The sequence below is a fragment of the Zootoca vivipara genome, chromosome 14 (assembly GCF_965207765.1).
Source record: "Zootoca vivipara chromosome 14, rZooViv2.hap1.1, whole genome shotgun sequence".
In the NCBI taxonomy this organism is placed as follows: domain Eukaryota; kingdom Metazoa; phylum Chordata; class Lepidosauria; order Squamata; family Lacertidae; genus Zootoca; species Zootoca vivipara.
In genome coordinates, this window is record NC_142597.1 from 34773260 (window position 1) to 34789037 (window position 15778).

The 15778-nt window shown below is 46.2% G+C and overlaps 1 protein-coding gene across 4 annotated transcripts in view; it reads left to right on the forward strand.

Moving 5' to 3' along the window:
- Positions 1-15778, forward strand: part of CLIP2 (CAP-Gly domain containing linker protein 2) — a 75881-nt gene that overhangs the window by 44572 nt on the left and 15531 nt on the right. For all 4 annotated transcript variants that reach the window (XR_009556802.2, XM_060268339.2, XM_060268340.2 and 1 more), the window contains exons 4-8: positions 3158-3282; positions 4972-5185; positions 6078-6275; positions 9510-9613; positions 10240-10300. Coding sequence is in view for 3 of the 4 variants with exons in the window: in XM_060268339.2 (XP_060124322.2) it covers positions 3158-3282; positions 4972-5185; positions 6078-6275; positions 9510-9613; positions 10240-10300 (702 nt within the window). In the remaining variant the exon portion in view is untranslated. The remainder of the gene's footprint in view (positions 1-3157; positions 3283-4971; positions 5186-6077; positions 6276-9509; positions 9614-10239; positions 10301-15778) is intronic.

The window sequence follows — 15778 nt, forward strand, 5'->3', positions numbered from 1 at the left end:
TTTCTTCCAAGCCCTGAGCCAGCATGTCACAGCTAGTAGTAACCAACAGATCTTAAGGCTTGTTTTCAGATGTTTATCTTCACTTATTTCCTCCCTTTCATCATGGAACCCTCAGGTGACAAACTTCTACTTTTTTATATTCATTGCATTTGTATCCCACTCATGGCCTCTTGCTGAGTGGTGGCGACTGACCCAGGGTCACCCGGTGAGCCTCATGACTGAGTGGGGATTTGAACCCTGGTCTCCTAAGTCCTAGTCCATGGGTAGGCAAACTAAGGCCCGGGGGCCGTATCTGGCCCAATCGCCTTCTAAATCCAGCCTGCAGACAGTCCGGGAATCAGCGTGTTTTTACATAAGTAGAATGTGTCCTTTTATTTAAAATGCATCTCTGAGTTATTTGTGGGGCATAGGAATTCATTCATTCCCCCCCCCATGAGTCCGGCCCCCCACGAGGTCTGAGGGACAGTGGACCGGCCCCCTGCTGATAAAGTTTGCTGACCCCTGTACCTAGTCTTCTTGACACACTTAACCACTGCACCACACTGCCTCTCATGTGCCCAGATGGTTCCCCCATCCAGGCCGAGAGCTGCTTAGCTTCAGCAATTTGGTAGACTTGTTTGTCTTCAGATAACGGGACCTTAGCAATATAATCTAGCAGCTTGCAAATCATTTGAGAAAGTGTCTCTCTCAGTCTCTCTGCCCTTGAAATGAAACCACCTCACTTGAAGGCCATGACTTCCGTACATTCAGGATTCCCTCACCCCATTGCAGTCAGCAAATACCTTGCATTCAGTGAGCCCGTCCTACTAGCAGAGGGATCAAACTTGTCAGTGGCTTTTAAATCAAACGCAGGGCCCCTCCCCATCCCTATACGCATTTTTTTGAGCAGCATTTGCAGAAATGATGGAGATGAATAAATCTGCTTACTGGTCAGACGGTGTTCATCTGTTTTGTTTTTCTGTGTTTGCTGCTACGCCTTCATTCCTGGGTTTGCACCCTGTGGCTAAAATGCATCTGCAGCCGGGTTCTAGTGAGGCCATGGAATTAGCGGCCTAAAGCCTTCATTATTGGTTTAGCTGTCTGCTTGAGAGTGCCTGCAGGGCAGGGAAGCTGCCACTCCGGACAGGTCTGTTGTGCTGCTTGTGTGGAAGATAAATGCAGCTTGAGAGACTAGCCTCCCCTCCTGGAACATTTACATCCCAAATGGACATTAGAGAAACTTGCAATTAAGAACGTGCATCTGAGCTTGCCTATTTCTTCCTCCCTCCCAGTCAGTTTTCCTTTCCTGCCATACCTTTTTAGGTTGTTAGTTTGAGGGGAGCAACTGCTACCCTGAGATCCATAAACACACACACACAGTCATACCTCGTCTCCCAAACGCCTTGGGAGTTGAACGGCTCAGCTCCCGAACGTGTGTGTGTGTGTGCATTGCTAAGTAGTGGGACAATTAAAAAAAACACACCAATAATAGACATGGAGTTTTGAAATGTACTTGGATAGGTTTGGGTTTTTTTTTTTAAAAAAAAAACTAAATAAATTTGATGGTTGTGCTGGAAGATGGAGTAGCAAAAAACTCAGCTTTCCTATGTTTCTCAAAAAGCTGCTTTTCACATTCAGGCTACATACACATTACAACTTGAAAGCACAGTGGAAGCACATTTCCCCCCTCAAAGAATTACGAGCACTGTAGACCCCTCCGAGAGTCACAGTTTGCAGTAACCCATAATCTTCCGTTCCCAGAATTCTGTGAGGGGACGTGTGCTTTGAATGTGCTTTAAATGTAGAGTGCATGCATAGCCTGATAGTCAGGCCGCAGCCTAATTTAGGGAGGCCAGGACAGATAGTGTAGCCTTGTCCACCAACAGATGGGCCAGTGGGGAACCCAGTGCCCCCCCCCCCCGGAATCAGATGCCTGAGGTCAAATCCACACCATACATTTCAAAGTGCTTGTACCACTTTAATAGTCATGACTTCCCCCCGAGAATCCTGGGGCCCGGAGTTGACCTCACAGCACTGCAGTTCCCAATCCCTTTAACAAACTCCAGTTCCCATTGTTCTGCATGACTTTTGCAGTTAGGAAAGTGATGGAGAAATTCACTGAAAAATGTAGAATGAACAAACGATTAATGGGAAGACGTATAACCTCCCCATAAGCAATCAAAACGAACGTTTCGTAAAGATACCAGCTGTGCACACATGACTTTTTACTCCAGTTCATTCCCTCCACCGGCGTTTGAAGCCAAGCGGACACGATGTTAGCCACGATCCAAATTCATCCTGTAGTTTCTGGAGAAATGCCCCTCTGTGATGTGTTTTCCTTCGATCCAGCTTCCATCTGATTAAAAACAGAAGCTGAGGTGTGGGCAATTGAGACAACAGTTGCACAAGCCCAGGTGGGATTTGGAGGCGGTCATTGCAGATGGGGGAACAAGTCAGTAAGGCTCACCAGGTGAAGAACTCCCCGCCCCGTCTTGTACAGCGATGCGAAAATGCAACTTGAGGTGCCTCTGGGGTGGCTTGAGAAATAACCTTACTGCATTTCAAGCCGCTGATGTGTACCTAGCGCTTGTCTAATATCCTCATAAGCTTTATGTGAGCAAATTGGGATGAATGCTCGATTCCTTAGATCTCGTAATTTTTTTTAAAGCTCAGATAAAACACTTTCATCTCCCAGCGTGGTTCAGGTATCACTGTCTCATGATTTTTGGGGGCGGTGCCTATATATTGTAAAGTCGAAAATCAATGGAGAGGAAAACGGCACACTTTGTTAGATGTGATTATCTTGACCAATCTGTTAGAATACTATGTTAATAGGAGCAAATGCAAAAGTGAAATTAGATCCCATGAACTGCAAAGTCCTTTCCCCCTCTCGTTCTCTGGTAACAGTGGTCAGGGCTGATATTCTGCCAGTTGGTTTGTTTTTGGGTTGGTTTTTTTTTTTTGCAATTTAAAAACCAACCAAATTAGTGGTGTCAAAATCAGTGAAGAATCTCAGAACTGCTTTAGAGTTGTGTCATGCTCCTTATTCTGACCCAAAGTTACCTTTGCTTCTAGCTTAATCTTTCTTTCCTTTCTGTATGTTTATGTCTTTTAAAAAAAACTTTGTAAAATGTTTTGTTTGGTTCCTCTCTCCCCCCCCCCCCCAATGATTTTTCAGGTTGGCGGAACAAAAACTGGTGTCGTGCGATATGTGGGGGAGACGGATTTTGCCAAAGGGGAGTGGTGTGGGGTGGAGCTGGACGAACCTTTGGGGAAGAACGATGGAGCTGTTGCTGGAACAAGGTAGGGGGCCGCCACAGCCTGGGTGAGCAGTAACCGTGTGCGCAGGGTTGTTCTTTTGCCCCAGAGCTTTTCCTGTGAAAACCCGCTCCTTAGCGCCCAATCAGAGCCAACATCAATCCCGGTTTAGCCTGGACCACCTCAGTCAGGAATCAGGTGTATCAAGTCACTCTCAGACCGGACCCCTATGGGGAGAGGCCCAGGGCAAACTGAGATGCCTGGGGGTTTCCTGATCTTCTGACACCTCTGCGAATCCGTCTCCCTGGCAACCAGCCGAAGGAGATGGTTTAGTCGAGAGGCATCCAAAGTTACCGTACTTGGAAATGGCAACCATAAACAGCTGCATGCAAAGGACTTGGAGCTCTGCAATTCCCCAGCTCTGCCTCCCACAGGCAGAGAATTTGGGGCAGCTGCCAGCTGCTTTTGTGCAGATTTTGAGGCGGCGCTCTGGAACAGCTGCTCACATCTGGGTGAGATGTTTGGCGTGCCTGTAGAGATCTTCACTTGCATTTTCAGTGATACATCACTAACAGCTTATTTAGTCAGCTGAGCTGCCTGAGAAAAGGAATAGCCCTGCCCTCTTGGCCCAGACGTTGTCATCTGCTCTGCTGCCACATCTGATTTTTTTTTGGTGGTGTGTGTGTGCCATTTTTATTGGGTGGGCTTGTTTTCCTAGGCAGCCGGAATCTGTATAAACAGGGCTATGTATTATGAGGAGGAGAGTTTTAAGAACTGGCACCTGAGCAAGGTTTTCCCCTCTTCCTCTCCCATTCCCCCTTTCTTTGGGTGTTGCATCTTTTTAGAGGTTGTGGACTTCTCATTTTCCCTAGCCATTGTTGAAGGTCTGTTTATTATCATCACCATCAATTTATTAATTGCCTTCTGAACAACTATCTCAAGGCAACGTGCGCAACAGGTAATTGAAAATTAAATATGTATAATTTGGCAGAAGATTTGGATTAATTGTTTAATTGATATTTGTATAATTTGAAAATGGATTAGATATTTAAGTTGGAAAATCTAATAAAAACGTTTATTAAAAAGAAAGAAAGAAAGAAAACACAAAAACAGCAAACGTCTGAGGCCCTTCTTCGGGTGCCTTTTCCACGAGAGGGAGGCAACACGAGAACAGGCCTTCTCTGTTGTGGCTCCCTGTTTGTGGATTACTCTCGCCAAAGAGGTTCGCCTGGCGCCTTCAGTATATATATTTTAGGCACCATGCGAAAGCGTTCCTCTTCGACCAGGCCTCTGACATCTGATGCCCTTTTAAATGTGTTGAGGGAGGGGGGATTCTTGGGGGGTTTTTTGTTCTTATTTTTATTATTATAGCATGTTTTGCTTTTTATACTGTAATTTTACGTTGTGAGCTGCTATGGCATCTATGGATGACGGGTGGTATACAAATTTAATAAACGATAATAATAAATGATGGAGAAGATGCCCTGGGATCTACGGATGAAGGGCAGCATACAAATATAATAAATGATATTATTATTATTATTATTATTATTATTATTATTAAACAATGAGGGCAATACAAGATAGGTGCTCATGGCAAAGATCCATTTATCCAGCTGGGAAAGCCTATCAGGACAAAAACAACCACAGGACCCATTGTGTTTTGGGATCCCGAGTACGGGACCCGGAAGCATGGAACAGGAACGTAACCTCTGCCTGTCTTTTCAACTCCAGGTATTTCCAGTGCCCGCCCAAGTTCGGCCTCTTTGCTCCCATTCACAAGGTTATCCGCATCGGCTTCCCATCCACCAGCCCGGCCAAAGCCAAGAAGAGCAAGCGAATGGCCATGGGAGTCTCGGCCTTGACCCACAGCCCCAGCAGCTCCTCCATCAGCTCAGTCAGTTCGGTGGCCTCCTCTGTCGGGGGAAGACCCAGCCGGAGCGGGCTGGTAAGGAGCAGCTTCTGTTTGGGAATGAGGGCTTGGGTCATATCCCCGCACCATAATTTTAAAGCACTATTATCCCACTGTAAACAGTCAGGGCTTCCTCCTCCAATGAATGCTGGGAAATGTAGTTTGTTAACGGTGCTGAGAGTTGTTAGGAGACACGCCCCCCCCCCCCATAGAGCTGTAGTTCTCAGAGTTGCTGAACGATCAACCCCTCTTTTAAGGAAGAGATATGGATTTATTTACAGGCAGTGGCCATTTCGCGCACATCTAACTGACATGCGACCGCCGGCGCATGGGTCATAGAATCATAGAATCATAGAGTTAGTTGGAAGAGACCACAAGGGCCATCCAGTCCAACCCCCTGCCAAGCAGGAAACACCATCAAAGCATTCTTGACAGATGGCTGTCAAGTATCTGCTTAAAGACCTCCAAAGAAAAAGACTCCAGCACACTCCTTGTAATATTTGATATTCTGGAATTCTTTTGGAAGTTGATATAGGCTATCGGTGTAGAAGTAGGAATTTTGTTTAGTGTATTAAGATATTAGGAAGTTCAAATTGAGAGAAATTTTGGATAAGGTTATAATGTTGATTATGGTTTAATTAAAAAATTTTTTTTTGGTAACTGCTAAAGATGATTAAAATTGAAATTCAGATAGGGGGAACTCGAGGAAGTCACCCAAAGAGGTTAAGGAAAAAGAGGAAATGACAAGAATTTATATGCATTGTTGTTTTGTTTTGTTTTTGTTTTGTTGTGTATTTGTGTGTAGGTGTATTTATATAATTGTTCGTGTTGTTATAAAATGGAATATTTTTTTATAAAAAAAACACAGAATAATGGACATGTCAGGTTTCTCATCTGAGCTTTTCCAACCTTCCTCCTCCTCCTGCAGCTGACGGAAACCTCTTCTCGCTACGCCCGGAAGATCTCCGGCACGACAGCCCTCCAGGAGGCCCTGAAGGAGAAGCAGCAGCACATCGAGCAGCTGCTGGCGGAGCGAGACCTGGAGCGAGCTGAGGTTGCCAAGGCAACCAGCCGCATCTGCGAGGTGGAGAAGGAGATCAGCATCTTGAAAGCACAACATGAGCAGGTACCTGGGCCACCTGTGAGCCAGCAGAGAGGGATGAGAAAATCAGAAATAGGGAACAAAGTGCTCTTGGTTGATCTGCGATGGTACAGTGGTGCCTCGCTAGACGAATTTAATTTGTTCCACAGGTCTTTTCTTATAACGAAAAATTCATCTAGCGAATCCCATAGGAATGCATTGAATTTTTTTTTTGCCCATAGGAACGCAATGCATTCCTATGGGAAACCGCGATTCGCTAGACGAATTTTTCGTAAAACGCATTCGTCTAGCGAGGCAACCTCCACTAGAACAAACCTTTCGTTAAGTGGAAATTTCGTTAAGCAGGGCATTCGTTAAGCGAGGCACCACTGTACAAGGAAGCGAACTTATACAAATTAGATCATTGATTTATCTCTTTCTGCCCTACCTTGAGATTCCAAGGATCAAATTTAATAATTAAAACAAATACCTCAAGGACCGTTTCTCCCCATATGAACCTACCCAGACCCTGGGATCCTCTTCTGAGGCCCTTCTTCGTGTGCCTCCTCCATAAGAGGTTCAGAGGGTGGCAACACGAGAACAGGGCCTTTTCTGCAGTGGCTCCCCATTTGTGGGATGCTCTCCGCAGGGAAATTCGTCTGCTGCCTTCATTATACACCTTTAGGCGCCAGGCAAAAACATTCCTCTTCAACCAGGCCTTGGGCTGATGAATGACTGAATCCTGGGACTCTTGATCTCAGGGTCATGGGTTTGAACCCTACGTTGGGTAAAAAGAATACAGTGTTGCAGGGGTTGGACTAGAAGACCCTAGTGGTGCCTTCTAGCTCTACAATTCTATGATTCTATAGCATCTTTATATCCTTTTATATGCATAATTCCTGCCAACCTAGCAGTTCGAAAGCATGTCAAAGTGCAAGTAGATAAATAGGTACCGCTCCAGCGGGAAGGTAAACGGTGTTTCTGTGCGTTGCTCTGGTTTGCCAGAAGTGGCTTTGTCATGCTGGCCACATGACCTGGAAGCTGTACGCTGGCTCCCTCGACCAATAACGTGAGATGAGCGCTGCAATCCCAGAGTTGGTCACGACTGGACCTAATGGTCAGGGGTCCCTTTACCTTTACCTATATGTAAAATGGGGGGTGGGGTTTTTGTGGGGTTTTTTTGTTCTTCTTTTATTACGTATTTTGTGTTTTTACCTTGAGTTCTTATGCTGCAAGCTGCCCTGAGATATTTGGATGACGGGCGCTGCACAAATTTAATATCAATAAAAACCAGGCCTTGGGCTGATTAACAGTCTGTGGCCTTTTAAACGTCTTTGTGGGAAGGGGGTGCTATTGGTTTGCTTATTGTTTTATGGTGTGTTTTCTGTTCTTGTCTTGTATTTTTGTGTTGTGATCTTTGGGCAAAGGGCGGTTTACAAATTTAATCAATAAAATAACATTATTAATAATAAAGGAGGTCATCAGGCAGGGAGTTCCAACATGTAGGCACTGCCGCACTCAAAAATCAAGTTCTTGCAGGTGCCGAATTATTATTATGAGCTGCTTGCAACAGTGACAGTTCTGCCGATCGAAGCAGTCAGTTGGGCATGTATAGGGTAAAGTAGCCCCACAAGCATGGAGGGATCCCCGAGCTGTTAAGAGTTTTATTTACCAATAGAGACACCTTGAGCTTCACCTGGTAGCAAATCGGCAACCAGCACAGACCTCTAAACCTCTCACTCCTGTTGGCAACTTAGCTGCAGCATTTTACAATAACTTCAGTTACAATAACTGCAGCTTCTGGATTCTGCACTAATCCAGCCTTGAAGTCACTAAAGCCTGGATTTGTAGATTTTATGCTGCCCTGGCCTTTATATATACGTATATTCCTGCGTATAAGACTACTTTTTAACCCAGGGAAATCTTCTCAAAAGTCGGGGGTCGTCTTATACGCTGGGTCATATTTCTTATACAGCGAGCATATCCCAAACTCTATATTTTAACTGGAAAAGTTAGGGGTCGTCTTATACGCCCAGTCGTCTTATACGCCGGAGTATTTATTATTTAACTATTATTATATTCATTGATTGATTGATTGAATTTATATCCCGCCTTATACCCAGAGTTCTCAGGGTGGTTCACAGAACAAAATCAAAATATAAAACCACAAAATAGATAATCAGAATATAAACAATAACCCCACTTCCCCCCAAATGCCACATTTTAAAAGGGCATTGGATGTCAATTGTTGTTGTTGAGTTGTTTAGTCGTGTCTGACTCTTCGTGACCCCATGGACCAGAGCACGCCAGGCACTCCTGTCTTCCACTGCCTCCCGCAGTTTGGTCAAACTCATGTTCGTAGCTTCGAGAACACTGTCCGACCATCTCGTCCTCTGTCGTCCCCTTCTCCTTGTGCTCTCAATCTTTCCCAACATCAGGGTCTTTTTCCAGGGAGTCTTCTCTTCTCATGAGATCAACCAAAGGCCTGGTTAAAAAGGAACGTTTTTGCCTGGCTCCTAAAGGTGTGTAATGAAGGCGCCAGGCAAACTTCCCTGGGGAGAGCATTCCACAGACAGGGAACCACTGCAGAGAAGGCTCCATTCTCATGTTCCACCCTCCGAACCTCTCCGAACCTTCAAGTTTAGTCCTGAACCGAGCCCTTATTAAAGCCCTGAAGGTTTCCACTTGCTCAGAGACCGCCAAGGTGCCCAGTGGAAGGGACTCTGAGCTTCCTGGAGGAGAAGTGAGATAAGAATGAAATAATACTGAAGATGCCTGGTGCATTTATTTCCTCTGATATTTCTGTATTTAAAAATATCTTCTTCTTCTTTGGCGGTCACTCGTAGCCGAGTAAGATTGTCTTCCATAAACACGGTTTTTACAATGAGTCCATAAGTGACTGTGGAGGCCAATTCTGGATCCACAGGTCCTTCCACAGTGGGAACATTGATTTCCGGGCAGGAGTTGGTCATGGTGTGGATTTGTCAAGCATGCCTTCCTCTTAGCACATTTCTCCCTTGCGTCCTGAGTTCGAATGTCTTCAAAGCCCATGACACATTTGGTCAAGGCTGTTCTCCAACTGGAGAGCTCGCAGTTGTCGGTGTTTACACTACATTTTTTTAGATTTGCCTTGAGACAGTCTTTTGTTGACCACCAGCATTACGCTTTCCATATTTAAAAATATAATGGTGATATCTGTGTGCCTGTGCGCACATGCAGTCTCTTATCTTGCCCGTAGGCATGTTGCATGTTTTGGGACCTTTCTTTTCTTTTCCTCAGTACATCTCCGAAGCAGAAGGGAATTTGCAGAGAGCGCGAACCATGCTGGACAGGTCGCAGAAGGAGAAAGTGGAGTTGCTCAACCAGCTGGAAGAGGAGAAAAGGTATCCATAATAGAGCAGGGGGGGAGTGAGACAGGCAGCCCCCTTGCTTGCTCTCTCACACAGAGGGATTTGGTGTTGACACCGCCAGCGGTGGCACTTCCGGCTAGCAAGGAGGGATGCTGAGAGAAGCCTGACAGAAACCGGAGGGTGGAAATGCTGGTTTTCACTTATTCGTCTGGCAAAAGAAACTCAACCCTGCAAGCATGATTGGCACCTGTCCTTTGGAACCCCAGCCCCCCACTGCATATCAAACAGCCCCCTTTTCTGTGTTGTTCTTTCGGCTCCTCTATCAACAGGCCTTATAAAACCCAGGCGGCATCTGTCCTAGATATGAACTGATTTTATGTATGTGACGCTGCTGTTTTAAACTGTTTTTATATTGATAGGTTTTTTATTTTTTAAAAATGTTATTTTATGCAATGGCTTTCATGCCTCTTATCTGCTTTATGTATGTCATTACAGTATGTTGCAAATCTTGTGTCTTGCGGGAAGCAGTTCAGAAATTTAGTAACGATGCTTTGCTTAATTAGCGCAAGAGAGATTCAGAGTATTTTTTAATCACACCCCAAAAATACAACCTTCATGCTAATGGTTCCCCCCCCCCTGACTTCTTTTTTCTGCCTCAGGAAGGTGGAAGATTTGCAGTTCCGTGTTGAGGAAGAATCCATTACGAAGGGAGACTTGGAGGTAATCTGTGGCACCCCCGCACTTTAAAAATGGCATGAGCTGAATTGCCCCGTTGGTTGTCTCTCCTTCCCTTTGCCAGCCTTTCTGGTCCAGCCTTGTTTTAATAATAAACAGAGTTAGATTGATTAGCTGCTGGCTGACGAAGTGCAGGGCTGGGATGTGTGTTTTCCGAATGGCTTTCACAAAGGAGCGTTTTCGGACGACGTGCCACAGAACTGACATTGCTCGCTTGTGCTTTGGGTCAATCATGGGGCGAGTTTTGTTTGGGACTCAGTGCATTTATTTCACTGGAGGGGAGGGGGGAAAGCGCATTGAATGCAGAGCATATCATGAGTGTTTCTAAGTTCTGGATTGTGGTGGGTACCCCCTCACTGCCCTGCTCCTCTCCCAATTTTGTTCCAGTTTTGCCTGCTATTTAAACAAGTCTTGTTCTGCATCCTGGTTAGGAGTTAAAACTGTATTGTCCATTTGAGTGGGGGAAGGAGCAGTAGGAGCGCTTCTGCGCTGTTAGGCTGATATCAAACCAAGTCACACTCGAAATAGACTGAAATTAAGTAGCTTAAGTACATTGATTTTAATAGGACTACTCTGAGGTTGTCAAACTTTGGATATCACCTGCAGAAAGAAAAGCTTCATGTCAACAGCATTAAACATGCTGACATAAAGGAGACATTCTATAAGGAGTTCTTTTTAAAATCTAACTACTTTTTGGTGGAGGTAATTCGAAATACAGTGGTACCTCGGTTTAAGTACACAATTGGTTCCGGAAGTCTGTACTTAACCTGAAGCGTACTTAACCTGAAGCGTACTTTCCCATTGAAAGTAATGGAAAGTGGATTAATTCATTCCAGATGGGTCCGCGGAGTACTTAAACTGAAGCGTACTTAACCATGAGGTATGAGTGTAATTGGTTCTGGAAGTCCGTACTTACCCGGAAGCGTACTTAACCTGAAGCGAAGTTTCCCATTGAAAGTAATGGAAAGTGGATTAATCTGTTCCAGACGGTCCGCGGAGTACTTAAACTGAAAGTACTCAAACCGAGGCGTGCTTAAACCGAGGTATGACTGTAAGGAAAGCAGGATGCATTTATTTATGAAGTTAAAATATCTTTGTGTATCCTATTTGGAAAATGCTACTTTGGCTTGCTGTTTGTATGCTTTCCACTTCCTAAGTGTATTAAAGAAGGGCGAAACTATGTAGCATTCCCAAAGCAAAACTTGGATTAAAAGGTGAAGTGAACGCAATTCACGCAGGACACTTGGGTTGGTCCATAGAAGGAGGAGCACGAGGCCAAGAATGGCAGGTTCTCCAAAAAGCTGACCACGTCTGCGCGTGAAGCTCTGAGGGAGAATTGCTGCAAGGGGACAGAGGGGGCTTTGTCGGAGAAAGCCTCTCTCTCCTCTGCCCCCCTCCCAAGGACCTTGGGTCAAATGGTACCCTGCAGCGGCAAGTTTGCCTCGACTGCTCTTGGATGGAGACAGTCTTGGGGAGGGGGGTCCTGGGACGAGGCTGGTTTGGGGCGAACCACTCTCATCGCAAGCAATTGTTTGCAGGTGCAGTGGGACTTGGGGCTGCCAGCAAATGTACAGAATAGACGGGCGGTTGTCTAGGGCAGCAGTTTGCAGTGATAGGTCATCTCATCTCGGATCGGGCATAGCTGCCAAGTACCCCGTATTCCCCGGGAAACCCCCCGTTTTTCCTTACCATTTCCCGGCGGTCTCCCGTTTGAGCTCCTCTCCCGTAAATCTCCCTTAAATCCGCTCCTGCCGGCAGCCATTTTTCTGGTGCTGGTTTGCCCATCTATGGGCACCAGAAAATGGCTGCTGCTGGCACCAGAAATAACTTCTACGCATGCCCAGCGGCCATCTTTCGGTGCAACTTCTGGTGCCGCTGCTGCTGCTGATCCCGTATTTTTCTGCAGGAGACTTGGCAGGCATGCAGATCGGGAGATGGGTGTCTTTACGTTTACATTGTTAACTTTTTTTGGGGGGGGGGTTGCCTGCACATGTGTTCTGCCACAGTTCAGAGGGTTGACTCGGAAGCTGTCTCTCAGTTGCGTGGCAGTTGCTGCCTCTTGCTGCCTCTTGCTTGAGCAGGGTTCCCTGCCTTTTTGGCTCTTACGCTCTCTTTATTCTCCTGTTTGTGAACTGCCTTCCTTTGCCCTGTTTGCTGGAGAAGATAACGGCGTTACACTTCTCCTCTTGTCCGTTCTCTTTATTTATTCCTCTGTTTTCTACTCTCTTTCTCCCTCTCCCCATTTTTTTTGTTGTTGTTCTTTTCCCCCTTTCCCTTCTGTGTCCTTTCTTTTATTTTCTCCTCCCGACCAGACCCAGACCCAGCTGGAGCATGCCCGAATACGGGAGCTCGAGCAGAACCTCCTGTTTGAGAAGACACAGGCTGAAAAGCTTCTCAAAGGACTGGAGGACTCCAGGGTAATCTGTCCCTAATGCTCCCCTCCCCACAAAACGGTCTCATCCTGCCCTGCTCCACGCAACACAATGCCTGTGGATCAGATCGCTTGCATTCGTTTTGATACCAACAAATCCTTAACAACCCCCCCCCCAAAAAAAACCCCACCACTTTCTGTTTCTGTTGTTTTGGTCTTCAGCTTTCATTATTTCATTTATTACATTATATTTGCAATCTCCACTCTTCCTCTTCGCCCGCTTCCCCACCCGCTCTCTCCAACACCCTGCAGAGGGTCGCATTTTGCAGTTTTGCCTTCTCTGTGTCTGTAAAAGGCAAACCCCTCCTTTTTGTTTTGTGTTCTTCAGCTTCTCATGCAACATGATAACCACCAGGACTGGAGCAAACCGTCATTTGCCATTCGATTTAACCAATCGATAATCAATCGCTGGCCGAATACAGGGGGCCGTTTACCTGGCAGTGTGTGTGTGTGTCTCTCTCTCTACCCACCTTGGCAGACTGTCACCTGTTCTCATTCCACCTGGGGAGTGAGGAGAAGGGTTTTAAAAACAATTCGCCATATATCCTCACCAACCCAAAAAGAGGGGTGGGAACGCCTTGGCCACCAGCTTCCCAAGCAGCTCTGCCATGGAATCATAGACTTGTAGAGTTGGAAGGGGTCCCCGAGGGTCATCTAGTCCAACCCCCTGCCGTGCTGGAATCTCAACGAATTGTCCATGCTCCTTGATAAATGGCCATCTGTATTCATCCTTTCATCATCGCAGAGCTCTTCAGGGCCCCAGGAATTCTGCATTGAAACCAAATTCCTGTAGTTGTGGGTCCGGAATCCAGGAATGCAGATTAAACTGGGCGCACATTTGCTTAGCTGTTAAAATGGATGTGGTGTTGGGCGCCAGGGAGTCATTGGGTGCTTGAAGAAGGCTGTGTGTCTCTGGTTCTCTGTCTGCCTGCATCCAGTTCTGGCCTCCTCTCTGAGGCTTCCTCTCTGCCCCATCCCCTGGCTTGCTGAGGTTCTGTGAGCTGTTTGGAACTTGTGTGACTCTCAATTTCTGCGTGGAGGTCTTTCCAAGTTAGCTTATTTCCTGTGCACTTTTATTTATTCATTTTAAGCACCTGCAGCCTACTCTTTTGCCGAAAAGGCCCCTAAAGCAGCTTACCTTGGACAAGGCAGTCTCTTGCCTGTTACGACACAAAAGGAAAAGGGACGAGGAGGGAAGAGGGGGCGGAATAGGTGACTTTCTAAGCAACTCTGCAATTCTGTGTTTGCAGCCATGCGTGGATCTGGTGGGGTTGGTTTGAGATCTGTTCCTTGAGATTTCCTGCCTCTGAAAGGGCCTTCCTTCCATTTCTTTTTACCATGACTCGCTAGCCAAACATGCTGCTGCTTACCGCACCCCGCATTAAGCTAGCCAGCTGCTTCCCAGCCCATCATTCAACATTAACCATGGTCAGCAACGCGCTTCGCATCGAGCACCCTTCTTGACCCCTTCCTTTCTCGATCTCGGCTAATGGCTCCTTCTAACCGACTTGTCATGACTTGGTTTCTTTCTTTCTTTTTTTTAAAAAAGGGCGCTTCACCCTTTTACACCAGGGTAAGCCATGTGGCAGTAGAGGGGACAAAGTTAACTGAGCAATGAGCAAAAGCAACTCAGGATGTTTACCTGGATCACGTTTCGTTGTTAAGGTGTTCCTTTAGCCCCAGGAAGCAAGGGACCAAAGTTGGGGTGGGGCAGAGTGCTGATGTTTTCATTGACGGCCGTGCAGCGGGTCACCGCTGTTCCCATTTGACAGGTGGGAAAGACTGAGGTTGATTGATGGGGCAAGGTGTGTGTGCAAGAGAGAGAGAGCGTGTGAGCTTTCAGGAGCCTGCCACACCCTGCCTTGCAACACACTCTGTGCTGGCTTGCACACGGAGCAGAATGGGTGGGAAAACCGTGAGCACTTCCAGACTGCAGGTGTGGAAGGAATCTTTTTTTAAAAGTCCTCTGTGTTTTGTCTGTCTGTAAGGCTGCCATTCTTTGGAATATTTTTTTTTACACCACTTTTTATTAATAACTGCAATGTTTTCTTTTATATTACAGTGGAACCTCGGTTGTCGAATGCTTCGGAAGTCAAACGTTTTGGCTTTTGAATGCCGACAACCTGGAAGTGAATCCTTCCATTTTTGAACACACCTCAAGTGTCGAACGGCTTCCGAGGCACATTTCTCCATGTTTTCAGTGGATTTTGACTGCCCGTTGCACCTCGGTTGTCGAACATTTCAGAAGTCGAACGGTCTTCCGGAACAGATTACGTTTGACAACCAAGGTTCCACCGTACAGTATTGTTGCAATCTGTTTAGCAGTGACGTATCCAAACTTTTTTCAAAGCGGGCCAGATTTGATGAAGTGAAGGGCCGTGAGGGCCAACCAAAGTTGACTTTTTTAAAGGATTTCACCCCAGGAAATAAACTGCCACAGGGGCTGTATTAAACCGACCGGCAGGCCGGATTAGGCCCCTGAAACGGACTTTGGACATGCCTGGCTTAGAGGGTTGCTGTTGCTTTTTTTTTTAAAACAGCCAGCCAGTATATAATTGTTGTTAAATTTAAATTCATTCTAATGAAGAAAATTAAAAATAAGCAAGGAAGGGAGGCCCAGCCTCATCCACTCCTAGGGACCCATTGTTTTGGGGTGGCTTTTTTTTCTTTTGGCAATATATGGCTTGCCTCCATATGTACACATGCACACACTGCCAGCCACAGGGATGGGGGATTTCACAGCTGGTCATGGGCCACGTGGGACCCGGAACAAAATAATGCCATGCCAAGCTCTCCTGTTCTGGGTGCCAGCCAGCCCATTTTCCTTCTTCCAGGCTATTGACAGCCATCCCTAAATTTGTGTCTTTGGCGTAATGCCAGTGGCAAGGATCCTTTACCTAGAAATATTACTGCTGTTGTAAAACGACATGGTTCTTAGAGAGGGAGAGAGAGAGAGAGGGAGAGAGAGAGATGTGAATGCTTACCCTGGTGCAAAAAAGAAGAAAAAAAACCAAATCATACTTAAAAAGGAA